Source organism: Carya illinoinensis, chromosome 15, assembly GCF_018687715.1.
Source record: "Carya illinoinensis cultivar Pawnee chromosome 15, C.illinoinensisPawnee_v1, whole genome shotgun sequence".
Classification (NCBI taxonomy): Eukaryota; Viridiplantae; Streptophyta; class Magnoliopsida; order Fagales; family Juglandaceae; genus Carya; species Carya illinoinensis.
Window position 1 is genome coordinate 43,607,092 of NC_056766.1, and position 19,231 is coordinate 43,626,322.

At 37.5% G+C, this 19,231-nt stretch overlaps 1 protein-coding gene and 1 long non-coding RNA gene across 4 annotated transcripts; one reads left to right on the forward strand and one right to left on the reverse strand.

Annotated features, from left to right (window-relative positions):
* Positions 1-1,608: 1,608 nt before the first annotated feature.
* On the reverse strand, positions 1,609-13,376 carry LOC122297215 (disease resistance protein Roq1-like). 3 transcript variants are annotated; one of them, XR_006238691.1, is made up of 7 exons: positions 13,021-13,376; positions 11,655-12,137; positions 6,155-6,764; positions 5,727-6,008; positions 4,672-5,658; positions 3,564-4,554; positions 1,609-2,006 (listed from the first exon to the last, which is right to left on the reverse strand). XR_006238691.1 is itself a non-coding variant. In XM_043107194.1 (6 exons), exons 2-6 carry the CDS (start codon positions 11,756-11,758, stop codon positions 3,841-3,843), a joined length of 2,697 nt encoding a protein of 898 aa, XP_042963128.1. In that variant the 5' UTR covers positions 11,759-12,137; positions 13,021-13,376; the 3' UTR covers positions 3,332-3,840. The 3 variants fall into 3 exon arrangements, 1 of the variants encoding a protein (XP_042963128.1); XR_006238690.1 differs by lacking the exon at positions 1,609-2,006 and adding an exon at positions 2,062-2,772; XM_043107194.1 differs by lacking the exon at positions 1,609-2,006 and having other exon boundaries at positions 3,332-4,554.
* Positions 13,059-13,627, forward strand: LOC122297226. Its single transcript, XR_006238695.1, has 2 exons — positions 13,059-13,189; positions 13,369-13,627. It is a non-coding gene; the product is annotated as an uncharacterized LOC122297226 (long non-coding RNA).
* The last annotated feature ends 5,604 nt before the right edge of the window (positions 13,628-19,231 follow it).

Sequence of the window (19,231 nt, forward strand, 5' to 3'; positions counted from 1 at the left end):
GCCTGTGGTACATGGAAGATTATTGGGATGAGATCCAGAGTCGTCTCGCAGGGCTCAATGTTTCTCTTGTTCACTGCTATAGAGAATGTAACTCGGTTGCAGATGGGCTTGCTAAACTGGGTGCTAAGGGCCATACCCTCTCATGGTTTTCTTTATCTGATCTACCTGCTCCCATAAGAGGCAATATTCGGCTGGACAAAAGGGGTCTTCCCTACATTCGGAAAATCCGAAGACGATGTTAATGTGCCTCGGTTGATGGCTTTATCTTCAGGTATGTCCTTTTCTTCACACTCAATTTTTTCTATTCTTACTTTTTGTCTGTGCAGGTTGTTTCTTGCAGGTTGTGGTTCTGTGTCTTTTTATGTTTTTTTTGTGCTTTGTGGTTGTGGTTGTGGTTTCTTTATGGTTTTTTTTAGGCCTGGGTTTTGGTTTTTTATTTGTAGCCCCCAGGCCAAGGGTTGTAACCACGGTATTCCTCCGCCACAAGTGAGGGCTTTTTAATAAACTTGGGATGGGGCTGCTATGTGGGTGGCTACCGGCTCTTCTTAAAAAAAAAAAAAAAAAAAAAAAAAATCTAGTGCACCAAGGACCAAAACGACAACTGCTAATCATAGAGCTAGGATCATTGGAGGCCGTTTCTTGCCATCATGAAGCTGCAGAAGGAGAGGGACTTTGCGAACTTGATCCAATGAGGCATGACGGTCAAACAATACACAACCAGGTTTATGGAATTAGGCATATCCGCTTTGCATCTCATCTCTAAGGCATGAAGCCATGGATGCTGAGGGAGATAGGAAGGTAAATTGCATATTCTTCCAGTTTTTGGAAGTTGCCTTCGAGTTTTGTTTTGTAGTTCTTGTTCTTCAAGTAAATAGAAAAGCCCTCTCCATGTATTGATCACAAAATAGTTGTATCGACAAGTCAAGAACTACAAATTAAATACAAAATAGTTGTATCGACAAGTTTGACTTCATATGAAGCTCAAGTTAAATACAAAATAAAATAACTACATTACATAACTGCTAGCTCATCCATGCGCTTGAAAAAAATTTGAAGTCAAACAAAATGGATTTCAGACCCGAGAAAAGATTTGATGTCCAAGGCAAAATATATACATATATATCACTACAAGAAATACCGTGTTTTCCCAAAGGGGAGATTCATGGCAAAAAGTAGCTTTTTTTGTGTGAAAAACTCTATTCCCACAAAATTTCGTTGTGGGAAGCTCGCGGCATAAAACTTGCTGCGAAAAGTATTATAGCCCACAAAAGGTTTAAGCCGTGGTCAATACCTATGTTTTCCCATGACACATCTTAAGGCAAGAGCTGATGAAGCTCGTCGCAAAAGCACGTTCATTTTCATTAATGCTCGTGGGAATAGAAGCAATTACTGCAAGAGGTAATGGCGGGGATTAGTATTACCCACTAGAACATTTGGTGGAAAAAATTTCTTCTGACACAAACTTATTTGCCACGAGTTGTCTTCACGGCAAAGGCTAAAAGAATTCAGAAAAAAAAATGTAAAAGCCAAAAAAGATGAGAATGAGCCAAAAACGATTATAAAAAATTGTCTAATATAAGCTAAAAAATTATATACAAACCTTGGAGATTCAAATTGACACTAATAACAATTTCAAAAAAACTACTAAAGTTGTGCTTAACATGTTTACAAGAAAATTCCTAATGAGAACCCAAGAGCAAGAAATATTGAGCAATCTCCCTTTCTCTTACTGACTCTGACATGTTTTTGTTTAATTATGCAGGAAATTGAAAACTACATGTCGCAGTCTAGCTATATTACATCAACACTTTTCCTATCGGAAGTTACGTACATATTTTAACTCAAAACAAAAAAATTTTAGAAATTCTGTGAAACAGCCCATCTAGGGGTCCAGCAATATCTGCCCCATTACACTACACAGGAAGAGTGGCGTGCCCATTTTGGCCCAAGGTGGGAAGTTTTTGTAAGGAGAAAATCAGCTTATGGCCCATTAGCAGTACTTGCTCCTGGCCAGAGAATATTTCGTAAGGCAATAAAAATTCATGACAGTGGCCTTGCAAAAGACAAGACAGTAAGTTTTATAAACCCCAATTATTTCCTCCAACAAAGTCAATCCCAAAAGACAAGATGCAAGCGCAACACAAAAGCAAACAAGAGGCTAGCTAAATGCCACAACAACATAGATTCACGTGCAAAACAAAAGCAAACAAAACTTAATAAGGGAAGGAATATAGAAGACTGAACTCAAAACTGAGAGTTACAAGGACTGAAATTCTGCTGCTATAATGCCTTGCAGTAATTCTAGTTCAATCCTTATAGCATTTGTGGCTTGGAGCTTGAGATGGCTAGTAGTGAGAAGGGATGAGAATGACGTGATTAGAGGGTTGGTTTGATGTGCAGCAACTAACTTAGGTGTTTAGGTGCTATAATCTAATAAAACTGGAGGAATATGAGGCAAGAACAAAAAATAAATTTGCCTAAGTGAAAGGAATGTAACAGCTGCCAAAGAGAGATGGAGCTGGTTTGATGCAAGGGACTTGTGGCTCACGTTCGCATTGATTTATAATGGTTTGACATACCAAAAAAAATGGAGATTTAAACATAGTTGATTAGAGGAAATGATAGAGCTAAATCTACAGCAGAAACAATAACAGAACCCAAATTGCCTAAATCATAACAGAGCATAATTTTATTCTACCTCATCAAGCAGTAGGTTGAACTAATTTCTTTTGTTTCTACCTTCACGAATACTTCTCTCCTGCTCATAAGCCCCTTGACAAGCATATTCATGATTTCATAAGTTCAAACCATTATATTCCCACACTTATCCACTCAAACACATTCATTATTCAAGCAAGAGTTCAAACTCTATTTCCTTTTTTTAACAAAGAATTTAAAAGATTATCACCCAGAAGAATAAAATGGCTGCGAAGTTTCTACCACATGAACATCACGAAGACATCAGTACATAAGAAACGAGCAAGCATGTTTATTCATCATTGATGCATCACTGTCCAGCAAGAATTTTCTACATACACTGTCCGGCAAGAATTTTCTTCATACATCAATAAAACAAGTATAATGTTCATCCCTCGTGCTTTTACTATAAAACTCTCTCTATTAGCACGCTTAGACATGAAACTTAGGGCATAAAGGCCACAGATACATAAACCATTACAAGCATTTTATCGGTAGTAAAAATGGAGAGACCAGGATAAAAAAATTTCAGCTAAAGCTAAAAGTGAGTTTCACTGACAAAAGATTCAACCAAACAGAATATAACCATTAAAACTCCCATTCAATACCCACCCAGCACATAACTTCTTCTTAGTTCATCATAACCAACATATTCAATATATATAATTATGTCCATATCAATTATACACCAACTCAAACACATTCACTAACTTTATAAGCTTCATTCACACAATACATTCAATTTACAAAATCTGTCCAGCCACTATACAACCATACGATGGTCCTTCAAGCTTCCACACACATTCTACGCATCCAATCACATAAACATAGTAATCTAGGAAAGATAAAGGGAATATGGATTATACCAAAAATTAAGGGGCTGGAGTGTTGCTTGCTGCTTGCCGCTTGAGGCTATACCAAAACATATTGAATCGGGTGGCTGAGCATGGAGGCTCATGGTGGCCTGAGTTGCTGTTGTCATGGCTGTGGCACATTGAGGAAGGGGGTCGAGACGAAGATTCTGTTGGGGGAAAAATCAGGAGGAGGAGAGGGAGTTACCGGGGAAAGAGAGGGAACGTGAGGAGGGGAGGAGGGAAGAGAGAGACATGGTGGCGAAGGTCTAAGGTTGTCCGTCAACTCATCTCATCTCGAAAACAAAACAAACGAGGCAGACTTATTTGCAGCGACACGAAGTCGCCGCAAAATATGACTTGTCCTCGTGAATTTTCGATTATCGTAAAATGTTATTTTTTTCTCCACGGACTCTGTTTCCACTAGCTTATGTCTTGGAAAAAGAACTTGTGAGTACAAGTTGGATTCAATGTCGTGATCATCATCGTCATAATCATGATCAATACGACGCCTCTTCGAAAGTGGACTTCCATCTATCGGATTTGCAAAATTTCCAATATCTTTAATGGGTGCATCCAAATGGACATCAACATTTTCATGATCTTTTGCATTCTGTTCATCATGTTGTTTGTATAACAGATGAACTCCGCATCGTTTGAAGTTCACTGAATTTGGAGTACTCTCAAATATAATCCTCAGATGGTCGGCCTCTTCACTCGCTCGCCGCGTAAGATATTCTGTAGGTAAGTACCACAAGCATACATGATCTGAATCCATTTTACCAAGATGTACTTCTTGACTAACATCTTCTTCTCCAGGCATCTCAACCCAAATTAGAGTAGTGCTGACGGTTTCAATAACAGCACAAAAAGCAATTCCTATGATGTCATCCAAACATAGTGGGGGCCCTTTAATTTCTAATTGACAGCAATGACTTTTTGAAGTACTCTCCTTGCAATAGCTGAACCAATCTGGAATATTATTTCCTGGAAAAATCATGCTAGCCTGTTTGATGAATATATCATTAAATTTCAACTACATTCATATATATATGTATATATATAAACCGATTAGGCACACAAAACGAGTATAATTTTAGTAAAAAGAGAAATAGAGACTTACTCGATTCCATAAAGGGTTTGGCATACAATTCCCCATATTCACTTTATAGCATCTAAATAAGTCAATCGAATATAGCCGTGGGAAAATTACTTCTGATATTTCTGGTAAACTTTCCAGTGATATGCATCCCCCAACATCTACCACTTCTAGATTCGTTGGGAACTCTATAATTTCTTGAAGTTTCTTGCAATCATTCAATATAAGATTCCTCAATCTAACAAATGTACTTTTGATGCTTGCAGGAATGCTTATGATATCACTGTGTGATAGATCTAAATGTTCCACATTTGGAAAGCAATGAAATGGCCCAAAGAAATTCGATTTTGTTAGGCCAGAGTTTGCAAGATCCAATTGATACAACAACGGAAACCTTAATGAGGAAGAATCTTGAAGAAGAGAAATGGCTGATTTTGTTGGAGGTGCCATTGTGAATAATTCTGTACTCGACGAAGCTTCATTTTCCCTCGTAGACACTATATATGGAGAGGACTGTCCGTTATGCACGGCCTCCATCCCAAAATTTACAATATTTGGGCAATCATCGTGTACAAGCCACCGTAGAGATTTCCACTGAAGAAGGCAACTTGGTAGATGCTTAAGGTTTACGCAGTCTTTTAGTATTAAATGCACTAGCCCAGTGACGTGCTCAATGGAGGAAGGTAGTTCTTCTATAGCGGTTCCCTTTAAGTCGATGACCCTTAAATATTGTATTTGACATTCAATTTCAGGAAAGTTTTGAATGCTTGAGCAACCACGAAGTGAAAGGAAACGCAGAGATCTCAACTGGAGTCTCTTTGAAAAGCTCTTGAGGTTGGAACATTCATCGAGACTCAATTCAGAAAGCTTAGCACAGAATCCAACCGAATCATGAACCTCAACTAGATTTCTACAATAATTAAGATGCATTTCCTTCAAATTTGGGCAGCTTGAAATATCCGGGCATTCCGTTAATAATTGACAATCCGAAAAATCCATAATCGTAAGATTCTGTTAAAAAAAATAGAACATCAAACTAAGTTTAAAGAAAGAAATATTGAAAATAATAATAATTTTACCTTAAATTCGAAGCGAATCGGTCGGATGAGACTATCGGGCATTCGTAAAATAACGAGTTTGTTTCCACGAAATTTAGGTGGCAGATATTGCAAAGGACATTTGGGCCAATCAATCACTCTTATTTCATCAGGTAGTGACTCAAGTTGATCTCCAACAAACTGTGCATTGCAGACTCTAAAGAATCTGAGTCTTCTCATATTTTCGAAGGCCTTCGGACTCAAGTGGATAATGTCATCGCCTTTAGGCAAATCTACCAGTATTGCTTCAACGTTGACCCCTCCCTATATAGTAAGACAATGTTTGAGTGTGCCAACGAAATCAAAAAATAAATTATTCATTTATTCACATATATACACATACACACAAGTATATGTCACATGTACCAATGAAATAGTGTTTAATTAAAAGAGATCTAGATCTAACTCACTGTATCATTCTCAAGTACATCACGAACTTCTGCAGGAATGAACAGTCTGCTACGCACTTCGGGAATTTTTGGTGACTCTTGTCGAACAACTTCTCTACCCATATCTCGTAATAAGTTATGCATTTGCAATCTTCCATCGAATTCTGAAATAAGACACTTTTCCTTAAGTCTTGGGATCGAAAAGTTTGGGGAAAAACCAAAAATATCTAGCATATTAATGACATCATCAAGCTGTTCTCCATCGAAAAAACATGCAATGTCACGAAAAGCATTCTTTTCATTTTCTCTTAATCTATCATAACTTGTTTGAAGTATTTTTTGAATATCTTCGTGAGGGATTTGCTTGTACTCATCCATTGCACTTATCCACTCACTTTCACTTCTACCATATAAATCCGAACCCAGCACTACTAAAGCTAGTGGAAGGCTCCCAGCATAATTTACGATCTGTTCTACAAACTCTCCATAACCGTTACTTGGTTTATCTCTTTTGAATGCATGCCAACAAAATAGTTGAAAAGCATCATTTTGATCCAATCTCGTCATCTTGTATGTTGAAACAACTCCATGAGTAGTCAACAAGTGTTGATCTCTTGTTGTGATGATGATTCTACTGTAAGAAGTGTAATAGAAAGATGATAGAAAACAGAGAGACCAACACACAGTCTCTACAACAACTTCATTCATATTTAAATGGTACAATGTACGTTATATTTTTACAAGTAAATATGGAAAGAGGATATTACAGCTTTACAAGAACAAATGTAGAACAATAGAATATGGAAATAAGACTTCTAGCATGATATAAGGAAAAGAGGAAAATCAGGAAGTGTTGATCACGTTGGTTCTGGAGAAGATTGATCTGCAGCTACAAGTTTGGAAAGTCCATGATCATCGGCTTCAAGTGTGGAATGTCCAGAACTGATTTGTCTAACACCCCCCCTCAAAGTGATGGGGATTAAAATCACCATGAGTTTGGAACGTAGGAAATTAAACTGAGAGGCAGTGTGGCCCTTGGTGAAAATATCAGCGATCTGATCTTGGGTTGAAATATACTTCACTTGAATGTCCTTGTTGAGTACTTTTTCCCGGATGAAGTGATAGTCGATCTCGACATGTTTTGTGCGAGCGTGAAAGACCGGGTTGGAGGCTAAAGCAATAGCTCCAATATTGTCACACCAAATGGTTGGAGTGGAAGGTAGGAGCACACCAAGCTCCTTCATAAGCATACGAATCCAGTACAGCTCTGCAGTTACAATGGCCAAACTGCGATATTCAGCTTCTGTGCTGCTCTTGGATACGATGGGTTGCTTCTTGGCCGTCCAGGTGATGAGATTCTGACCAAGGAATATGCCATACCCGGTTGTGCTACGTCGATCATCCGGATTGCCGGCCCAATCGGAGTCACAGTAGGCTTGTAAGTGTATATCACCCGATGAAAAATAGAGACCATAATCAATGCTACCCTTAAGGTAGCGAAGCACTCTTTTGACTGCAGTCCAATGGGGCTCACGAGGATTGTGCATAAATTGGCACAATTGATTGACAGTGTATGCAATATCGGGACGAGAAATGGTACAATATTGAAGAGCCCCAACTACACGGTGATATTCAGTAGGATCAGATAAGAGTTCACCTTCATTGGAGGAAAGTTTCGGTCCAGAGGTTGATGGACAGTTGAGAGGTTTAGCACCCACCATTTTGGTGTTGTCAAGGAGATCAATAATATAGCGGGTTTGTCGTAGATGAAGTCCTCATTGATCACAACTGGCTTGAACACCTAGAAAGAAACTCAGCTCACCCAAATCTCTAACAAGAAAAGAATCCTTGAGAGATAAAATAAATGAATCAATAGCATCGATGCTGGACCCAGTAACGAGGATGTCATCAACGTAAACCAACACATATAGTTTTACTGAATCAGTAGCATATATAAAAAGTGAGTAATCAGCAGTGGACTCAATAAAGCCATATTCCAACAGAGACTGTGAGAGACGGCGAAACCAAGCACGTGGTGCTTGTTTGAGGCCGTATAAGGACTTGTGCAAACGACACACATAATCAGGATAATTCTCATCAACAAACCCTTGAGGTTGTTCCATAAATACTTCTTCATCCAAAAAACCGTGCAAAAAAGCATTTGAAATATCTAACTGGCATATATTCCAGTTAAAAGAGACAGCTAACTCAAGAACCATTCGGACGGTTGTGTGTTTCACTACAGGTGAAAACGTTTCGGCATAGTCAATGCCATAGTGTTCATCAAACCCCTTGGCAACTAGACGCGCTTTATAGCGCTCAATACGACCATCAGAAAGCCTTTTAATCTTAAAAACCCATTTATTTCTAACAACATGCTTACCGGGTGGACGAGGGCAGAGGGACCAAGTTCCATTCTCCATTAATGCGTCAAACTCAGAGCCCATCGCAGCACGCCAGTGAGGAGAAGAGGCAGCTTGGGTATAGGTGGAGGGCTCAGAGTCGGTGAGTACGGTGGAAAGAAGTTGCAGGGGATGCCGAGTAGAGTATTGAGAGATGAAATCTAGAAAAAGTTTGGGTTTGGAATTACCGGTCATGGATCGGGTTGTGACACGAGTGGGGTTATTTTCTTGGCTATTTGGCAGTGTGGAGGCCGACTGGATGGAGGGAGGGAATGAAGCCGTGATGGGGGGATCAAGTGGGGGAAGCTCTGTAAGTTCTGGATTTTCTGGTGGATGGTCCGAAAGAGGAGAGCTAAAAGAAGCAGCCGGAAGTTCAGAGTGGGGGGTAGTGAAATCGGGTTCAGGATTGGGAGAGATTTGGGTTGTTAATGGTGGAAATGAAAACAGAGGAGGAGACGTACCTGGGGAGACCGAACTCTGTGAAGCAAGAAAAGAGAGAACTTCATCACGTGCAGCAGGAAAATCTTGTTCATTGAAAATGACATTTCGGGACACATATACACGGCCAGATTTGTAGTCAAGGCACCTATACCCACGCTGTTGACTTGCATAACCGAGAAAAATACATTCTTTACTGCGGAAAGAAAGTTTATGGGGTTCATATGGCCTGAGTAAAGGAAAACATGCAGAGCCAAAGATTTTAAGATGTGAATATTTCGGAACCTTTTTATGTAGCATATAAAAAGGTGTCAAATGATGTAGGACTTTGGTGGGAAGGCGATTAATAAGATAAACAGATGTAAGGAAAGCATCGGGCCAATATATATTTGGTAGGTGAGATCGAGCGAGAAGAGTTAAACCGGTTTCAACTATGTGACGATTTTTCCGTTCGGCAATCCCGTTTTGTTGAGAGGTATGGGGGCATGTTAATCGATGGAATATGCCATTTTCTTGTAAAAAAGATTTAAAAAGGATGGAGGTATATTCACCACCATTGTCAGTTTGTAAATGTTGAATTTTACAAGAAAAGACATTTTCAACAAGAGTTTTAAATTGTTTAAAAATAGCCAAAACCTCGCTTTTAAATTTAATGGGATATAGCCAAGTAAAACGAGAAAAGTCATCCACAAAAATAACATAATATTTTGATCCACCAACTGAATATACAGGAGATGTCCATACATCGGAATGAATAAGTGCGAGAGGACGAGTCGTTTGACGAGTTGAGTCACTAAAGGGTAATTGTTTAGATTTCTCTAAAGGACACGACGAACAAAATCCTAATTTATTTGGTGTGGAAACATCTAAATGTTTAGAAGTGACCAATTTATTTAAAACAGCTTGAGACGGGTGGCCAAGACGATCATGCCACATGTCGAGAGTAGTGGACACACCAAGTTTGGCCGCAAAACAGGAAATTTTATTTGAACAAGATTTATTGTCTGCAATCGGATAGAGTCCGTTCTTAACTTGCCCTTGGAGTAAGAGTCGCCCCGTGTTGTTCTCCTTCACAGAAAAATCATGGCCAGTGAGTACGAAATAACAATCATTGTCGAGACAAAATTGATTAATGGAAATTAAATTTGAGGAAGCATTTGGACAATGAAGAACATTGGATAGAGTAAAATTAGAAGGATGTGAGATGAGAGATGTGGTACCCATATTTTCAATTACCAAACCTGAGCCATTTCCAACTGTTATAGTCTCTTCTCCTTCGTAGGGCTGTGCGGTGGTCAGGTTTGCCATATTATTGGTGATGTGGGCATTGGCCCCACTGTCTGCATACTACACCTGTTGAGCATAAGATGTATTTCCTTCAGCAGCCATAGCAGCAAGATCAGATGGTGGTAAGCGGCCTTGAAAGGAAAAATTAAACCGATTGTAGCAATCAAGGGCCATGTGACCCTTTTTCGTACAGATTTGACAAGTTGGTCTATTGTCACCAGAGGTAGGTGTAGCCGGCCTGTTGCTAGAGGGCCCCACATGAGGTGGGGGACGTGTAGTTGGTATAGGCAACCGGGTTTGGGAGAAAGCACCAGGGCCTTTATTCTTCTTTTGCACCGTAGACTTTGAATAGGCAGCTGCAAAAGCAAAATTGTTGTCAGCGGGAACCGAGGGGCTAGAGGCCTCCATTAATGTCTCGAAGTTCAAGAGCTCAGTCTGGAAATCATCTAGAGAAAAGTCTTTGTCCCTAGTTGCAAAGGTAAAGGCAGTGACAAAGGGCATGAATTGCGGTTTGAGTCCACTCAAAAGATAAGTGATGAGATCTTGCTCTTCCACTGGTTTGCCGGCAGCGGACAGCTGATCTGAGAGGAGCTTGGCCTCTTCAATGTAAGAGAGGCATGATCGAGTATTTTGGGAAATTGTTTGAAGTTGTCGTTTGAGAAAGGCAACACGAGACCGTGACGCCGAAGAGAAGCGAGTTTGAAGAGCATCCCAGACTTGCTTCGAAGTCTCCAGATTAAGGACGGTAGAGACAAGTTTTTCAGTTATAGAGGCATAGAGCCAACTGAGAACACAGTTATCCTTCTTGGACCATTGAATATACTCCGGATTCAGAGATTCATCAGGCAAAGTTTTGGCTGGAGCAAGGCTGGTACCATCAACGAGTCCAACCATGTCGTGGCTCTTCAAGTAAACGAGAAACTGGATCCGCCAGGTGAGATAATTGGGGCCATCCAATTTCGGAAACTGAGGTGAAGGTTGAGAAGAGGCCATGGTGTTTGGATGTTTTGGTGCGGAAGCTGGATGATAGGAACGGTGTTGCTGGGCGTGAGCCTTAGCTGGCTGATACCATGTAAGAAGTGTAATAGAAAGATGATAGAAAACAGAGAGACCAACACACAGTCTCTACAACAACTTCATTCATATTTAAATGGTACAATGTACGTTATATTTTTACAAGTAAATATGGAAAGAGGATATTACAGCTTTACAAGAATAAATGTAGAACAATAGAATATGGAAATAAGACTTCTAGCATGATATAAGGAAAAGAGGAAAATCAGGAAGTGTTGATCACGTTGGTTCTAGAGAAGATTGATCTGCAGCTACAAGTTTGGAAAGTCCATGATCATCGGCTTCAAGTGTGGAATGTCCAGAACTGATTTGTCTAACATCTACTTCCCTCACCAAACCAATCACAAGCTCCTGCTAATGTTTCTAATTGGGTCAAGTGGTCAACATCATCAAGTATTAAAAGAACTTTTTTAGAACCAAGCATGTATTGATTCCCGTATCAAATAATATCAATCTTCAAACTTCTAGAATCTCCAGAGATCTTAGAAAGAAGGGTCTGTTGCAACTTGACCAAACCATGTGCTTGATTTGAAGTGTCACCGACATTTGCAAGAAAACAACTAGCTTCAAATTTAAAAGCAATCGAGTTCCAAATTGCTTTGGCCAGAGTTGTCTTACCAAGTCCACCAAGGCCTAAGATCCCTACCATTCGTACGTCAACACTTAAATGCAAATTCCGTACGATATTCTGTACCTGGGAGTACCCTATTAATCCAACTGGATACTTTGCAACATGTAAATCTGAATGTTGTAGTATTGTTGAGACGTCTTGAACGATTTTTTGAATAACTTCAGACTCGTTCCTATATATATGGAAAAATATTAATGAATACAACTTTTTGGATGAAAAACAATTAGGAATTAACATAATCTAAATATTTTTTTCCCACAACCAGAAAATAAACTAAAATAAAAAAAAAAGTAGTGGCGGGCTTTGGTACCGCATGCAGAGCGTATGTATGAGTTGATTGCAAGTTAATTCTCTCCGTTTTGCTAGACTCATGATGAAAATCTTTCAATATTCTTAAATTTATTTCACTTTATTATATTATTTTGACAATTATTTATTTATTTTAATCTAATTAATAGCTAGGAGCCAGAAGATAAATAATGTCAATTATTATATATACCTCGGTAGTGAATTCTTGGTCTTGGCTATGATATCCTTTACAAATCTCACCTATACTTCGTTAATGGCAATTCGAGAGACAACACTCTTTTCTTTTCTTTTCTTTTTAAGTACTTGGTATTGATTTTTCCCCCTCCTCCGAATGATCTTTAAAATGCTGGAACCGTATTAAATTCTTCAAAAAGACACAGGCTTCTAATTAATTAACTTAAATTTGATTTTCTTGAAAATTGAATAATAAAACGACAAAAAAATGATAAATAAGAAATAAATTTAGGTGCGTGATAGTACTATATATCTCAGCTTGCTTGTACTTGATAGTACTATACATCTCAGCATGCTTGTACTTTAGTTGGCGACCGACCATCAAAAGGCCAAACAAAAATTTCGATTTTTATTTAGTTAATTAATTTATTCAGTTTTTCCGATAAACTTAAAAGACATTAATACCGTTTTAGTTCTGAAATAAAATCCATATATATATATACACACACACAGAATGGGTAAAAAATCATGCATGGAAGGCACAAAGTAAGGAGTTAGAAACTTAGAAATACCGGTCAGGAGTCAAATGGTATCCGGACAAATTGGCAACGTCTCGTAGGGCTGCCTTCCACATCTGCAACTCCATGGCTCCATTCAATCTATCAGCATGTTCAGCCAATGCTATGCCAAAACTATCTCTTTGATGGCGTACATCCGATGGATCTATATGGTAAAATACAGGTAGAATTATTTGTTGCTTTGATTCTTTACGCTCCAGCACCTTCAATAATTCGTTCAAATACCATGTTGACGATGCAAAATTTTTTGAGAGTATAATGATAGAAATCCTTGAACCTTCTATACCTTGGAGAAGTTGGGGTGAGATCTCAGTACCTCTTTCTAAGTGGTTATCTATGTAGGTGCGGATTCCCTTTTGATACAAAGCATTGTACAGATGGGAAATAAAATTATATCGAGTATCTTTTCCTCTAAAGCTCAAGAACACATCATAGAGACATGGAGAGGTATAAGAAGAAGAGGATGAAGAAGAGGCCATGGAATAAATTAGTCAGGATAGTGTGTATGTAATGCCTGAATCTACGTGCTGGATTTATGTAGAGAGTTGGTTATCATCGATTCTCCTAAGTAAAGAGAAGTCCATGCCGCTTTCTCACACCATATCATGATCTACCAATTAATCGTAACTTCTTGGCAACTTCCTAATTAATGACTCAATGAAGTCATTGAATCAATGCCGCGTCGAATTATTGCATTAAAAAAGGATAAGACGAGTATTTTGGAAAGATCAGTTGGTAAAAGAAGGATGATCGGTACCTTCTTAGCAATTTCCTTGCAGCTTTTTCAAACCCAAGTTCCAACCCAAGTTAACTAAATTTATTTTATCTAATTATTATAATTTTTAATATAAAATATAATAAACAATTTAACTTTTTTAAATTTTAAAATAATAATAATATTAAAAAATAATATTTTAAACTTATCATTTCAACTCAACATATTATCCAAATGGTGTCTTAAGTCAATCATCTAACTTATCTCAAATTAATTATTAATAAAATTTATTATCTTTTTAATTTTTTATTAAAAAATTAAACCTATTTTAATATTAAAAAATTAAACACATCTTAAAATTGTTTTTTTAATTTTTGAACTTAATTCTATTAAAGAAAAAAAATATATCTATATATATGATTTCTTAGTTTTTAGTCAAGCACACTCATTGGATATAATTTCTTGGCAACTTCCTTGAATCCTTTCTTTTAGAAAATAAAATGAAGTCAAAGACTGGCCACACGCATTCGTTGAAAAATTGAAGTTTCTCAGCAACTTCCTTAAAAGGGGGTGAGAAACCTGTTGGCAATTTCTCCTTTCGTATTATTTTTTTAAAAAAATTTAATATATATTTTGCATTTAGGAATTAGTTGGTATGTTCTCTTTATTATGTATCATTATGGCAGATTTTCTTTAGGTGACACGATTCCTTTCATGTCCAACGCTATCCTATATGATTTATAAATCTAGCATCTTACTTCCATTTACCTCAATTATAATTTTCGTCTAATTGGTTGAGATACATGTTAATGACTAAAATAATGATAATGATATATTTTTTACGTCATTTATATCTTATAAAATATTTTTTAATTTATTTTTAAATAAATATAATATGTTAGAAGCTGTTTTAAATGGAAAACACTAAGGCTACCGCACCGCTGGCTCAAAGAAAGAAATTTTTTTCCTTAATGATTAAGAAAAAAGTGTTTAATATTATTATAAATTTTTCATATTTTTTTTAATATTTTAAGTATTAAAAAATGATTTTTTAAAAAAAAAAGTTTTTTTTATGCCTAGCGGTAGGGGTGTGCATCCGGATCCGGATCCAGATATCCGCCCAAAACTGGATCCAGATCTGGATTTTTAAATCCGGGCGGATAACCGGATTGAATCCGGATATCCGGATTGTAACCGGATATCCGGTTTTTTTTTTTTTTTTTTTGGGGCGTCAAATTGCCGACCAGATTCACGCCGTCAATCCCCTCTCCCTTAATCCATGGATGCTCACCAACCAGTTTCACAACCAGATTCTGTCGAGCCAGGGTTTCAGTTTCCCAACTTGGAGCATCATTCGACCTGGTTTAGGTTTGCAGATTTTGGAGGTGGTGCGGGTGGAGATCCAATCGACCTGTCAGTTATGAAGCTTTATCATTTGGGATACAAATTGGAAAACAGAGATCATTCAAGTGCAAAATGCAAAATTTCACCTCGAAAAAGGTTCGCACGAGAAGAAAAACACAAAATAATAATAACAATGGCAATAATAACTAAGAAAAAGAAGCCAACGAGTTCCTACAAGAAATAAAAAATTCAACTAACTATCCAATCTTATCACGAAGGATACTGGAACAAAGTTCATGATGTTTAGGAAGATTGAAAAAGTAGATAAAGAAATCAGCTTTGAATCATATATACCAAGACATAAAGTTTCCCGAACTAGGTTTTGATAAAATCTACTAAAGAAGTAATGCTAGCAGGGTTTCAGTTTCCCTATTCCATCCGACCTCAACCGATTCGTCTTCCCAGATTCGTCTTCCCAGATACTCAGATCTCAACCGATTCGACTCACCTGAAGTCCTCTTCTCAAGCGAGCGTGGAGATCCAACCGAGAAATCACATATTGGGCTCGGAAAATTAGTGCCCAAGCGTGGAGATCCAACTGAGACTCTCGGTCCGAGATGGTAGCCTGGAATCGTAGGTGGAGATCCAAGAGAGTGACGTTTTCGGCAAAAAAAAAAATATTGGGTGTATAACCTATACCCGGTTACGGATTACCGGCTTATAAAACCGGATCCGTAACCGGATCCGAATTTATTATAACCGTCTGGGTGTAATCCGGGCGAATAACCGCCCAGATTTACCCGGATCTGAATTTCCGATCCGGATGCACACCCCTACCTAGCGGTGTGCCTGTAGCACCGTCCGTTTTAAATACTTGTTACTAAATAGTAAAACTTCATATTTAAGTTATAAATTATAAGTTTTAAAATTATAACCAATAAAAACAATATATAAGCAATAATTTTCACGCAATTCCAAAATATGCACCACTACCGGTGTAGTATTGATTTTGATTTGAAGATTACATTGAACGCAGATGCTCTCACACGTGACCAAAGCCAAGTCATCCATCCTTTCCCGCCAAAAAAGTTAAAAACCCACTTATGCCCTCTCCCCCCCCTTCCCCCTTGCAGGACATTAGTCAACAGTCGACAGTCGACACTCCCCATTTCTGTTTCCAGAGACGCAGAGAGAGTAAGAGATGCCAGGGTGGGACGAGGGGGTAGTGTACTACAGCGACCAGAGTGGGCAGAGTTGCTGCTGCTGCTTTATTTTGAATGATGACGGTAGAGAATAATACAGGCTGTTCCCCGTCCCACCTATTAAATGGTAACTTCTTGGCAACATCCTCAGTGCTGCTACGTACAGGCACAATTTTGTGCCTGTACGCGCACCCTGACTGATGTGGCAATGTATATTTATTTTATTATTGTTTCAAAAAATATGTAATGGGATGTATTGGTAATTTCAACTCCCATCTTATCATCGTTCAAACTTCCAAACTAGTAAAGTAGTCTCCTGCGCTAAACCTGAAACCCAGCAGTAGACCTTTTCTTCACCATCCCATTCTCTCTCTCTCTCTCTCTCTCGTGCCATACCCAAACCTTTCGAACAGGTTAAATAAACGTCTTCTTACACTGCACACAAACAGACAGTCTATCTCTCTAAGAATGATCCAGTTGGACCAAAATTTGTAGAGAAGGAAAAAAAAAACAAAAGAAGAAGAAGAAGAAATAAAGATAGAATTGAAAGGACGGGAGAAAGGGAGAATTACGGAGTTGTAAGTAAATTGTTTGGGGAGCTTTCGGTGGTTAAAGTTTTGATTTTGGGATTGTTTTAGGGTAAAGTTTCGTGGGTAATGTTCAGTTTCGCCAAACAACCCATCAATTTGAGGATTCGAGAATGTTGAGTGAATTGGGAAGGAGACCGATACTTGGAGGTAACGAAGGATCGATTGGGGATGGTTCGAGAAGGAGATAGGACTGTTGCTCTGAGAGCAACGTGGTCGGTAAGATGCTGATGATCTCGAACGTGAGCTTAACATGTATAGAAGTGGATCTGCTCCTCCAATTTGAGTGCCGTTGGTGGGTTGTTTGGTGATGGTGGTGTTGCTGCTGCTGGCGACAGTAATGGAGGCGGTAGCGCCTTTTCGGATTTTTCTGAAAGAGAGAATGGAAATGGGTTTGAGTCCGTGGAGGATGAGAGAGGAATTAAAAATGCACCGTTTAAACTGTTAAAGGAGTGGAGGCATTCGGACTAAACGTGAAACGCACCGTTTCATTTAATCTAAACGGTGCATTTCAACTCCACGTAGGACGTCGTCCGCGGGGTCTTCCCCAATGTGCCTGCATTTAGAGTTTTTCTAAAAATAATAATCCAACGCGGCAAATGGCCTCGTTAATAAGCATTCTCAAGTAAAGGAAGTTACCAAGAAGTTTTCACGAGTAGCTTCTTCGGGATTTGCAAAATTTCTGATGCCTTGCTTTACATTTCACGAGTAGCTTCTTTGGGATTTCGGGTCAAACATATGTGATTGGCGGCGAAGGAAATGGTTTTCGTAATTTTTGTATATTCTTTTCCAATTTTGGTTATATGTATGATTGTTGGATTTGAAAATCTTGAAAAATGAAAGGTTTGCTTTGCTTCTACTTAACTTCTAATCTCCAAAACTAATTTTGTTCAATCGTTTATTTTTTAACAAAACAAATTACTATTATTTTGTTTGCTTCTTTGTCCGGCGAGTTTATTTTATTTATAAATGGAAAAAAATTATCTTGTTATTCTTTTACAATTTTGGACGGAGTTGGATTGCGAGAGGGGTAGCTATCCGCCCGTATAGAGCGGATAGCACCGCCGTACCTATTAGAATTTGATATGTTGGGTTGAGATACATGATAGTGATTATACAAATTAATTAGTATTCATTTTCATTTAAAAAAGTGTTAGATTTATAAAGAGAATTCATGAAAATAAACATACTGAATGGCATAACTTGATGTTAATCTTTAAAATTTGACTGCATACTCCATCAAATCTCACTAATTTATAAATTTATTGTTACAAATTTGTTTAATAACACCAATATATATGTTTTATTTAACATTGGAGTCAATCAAAGAGAAGATTCCTTCACAGCTCTATAAAGGGCTTTGATTTGTATACAAGGGGCCCGTCTGGAGTTTGGTTTACGTTCTGTGAAAATTTCACTGGACGAATGGACCAAATTCAAATACTGATAGAAAATTCAGTTTATTTTTCACTTAAATCAATCTTATCAATTTATTTTTTAAGAATAATATTGCTATATACATTCGTGAAATGTATAGATGTCGTGTAATTATTTTGAAAAAATCTACTATTGAAAAATTAATTTTCTTTTTATATAGATCTCTTATTTATTTTTTTTTTTCAAAATAATTGCATATCGCTTGCACACTCACAATTACAAATATCATTTTTCATATTTTAAATAGGATGTAAGTAAATTTTAACATGAATTATTTGATTGCATCCATATATATTCTTTCTTTATTTAATATGGTATATCTATTAGCATGAACTTCAAAATATATCTTCAAAAAATTAAAAATATTTTATATGTTGGCCTAAATGAGGGGAGTGTTAAAGTAATAATTAAACCATGAAATTCATCATTTTTCATTATGGGGAAGTATTTGAATTAAATATTTTACATGTAAGCCTAAATTAAATGAGGGGGAGTGTTAACACGCCTAGCATACTATAAAAATATATAAAAGAATGATTGGTTTAAATTAAATTATTTTAATAACTGAAAAAATGCCATGGCAGGTACTTAATTAATTCTTTGGCTGTAATATAGAGCCAAGTCACATTAAGGACAAGAAACGCCAAAGGAAGACCCTACCCAACAATTTTTTCTTATATTATATTGCATAATAATAATAATAATCTCTTCTTATACGTACCCATTTCTAGCTTAATGGTTTTAAAAAGCACATATCATGTGACGGTACATGTGGGACATCAATAATGCAATAATTATGGTACTCTTGACCAATACAATTATCCTAACCCCAATCATGGTATACAGCTTGGAGGGTATGCTGAAATTTAAAATGAAACAATTAAAAAGTTGGATTGCAAGGTCTTTTCTTTTTTTTTTTA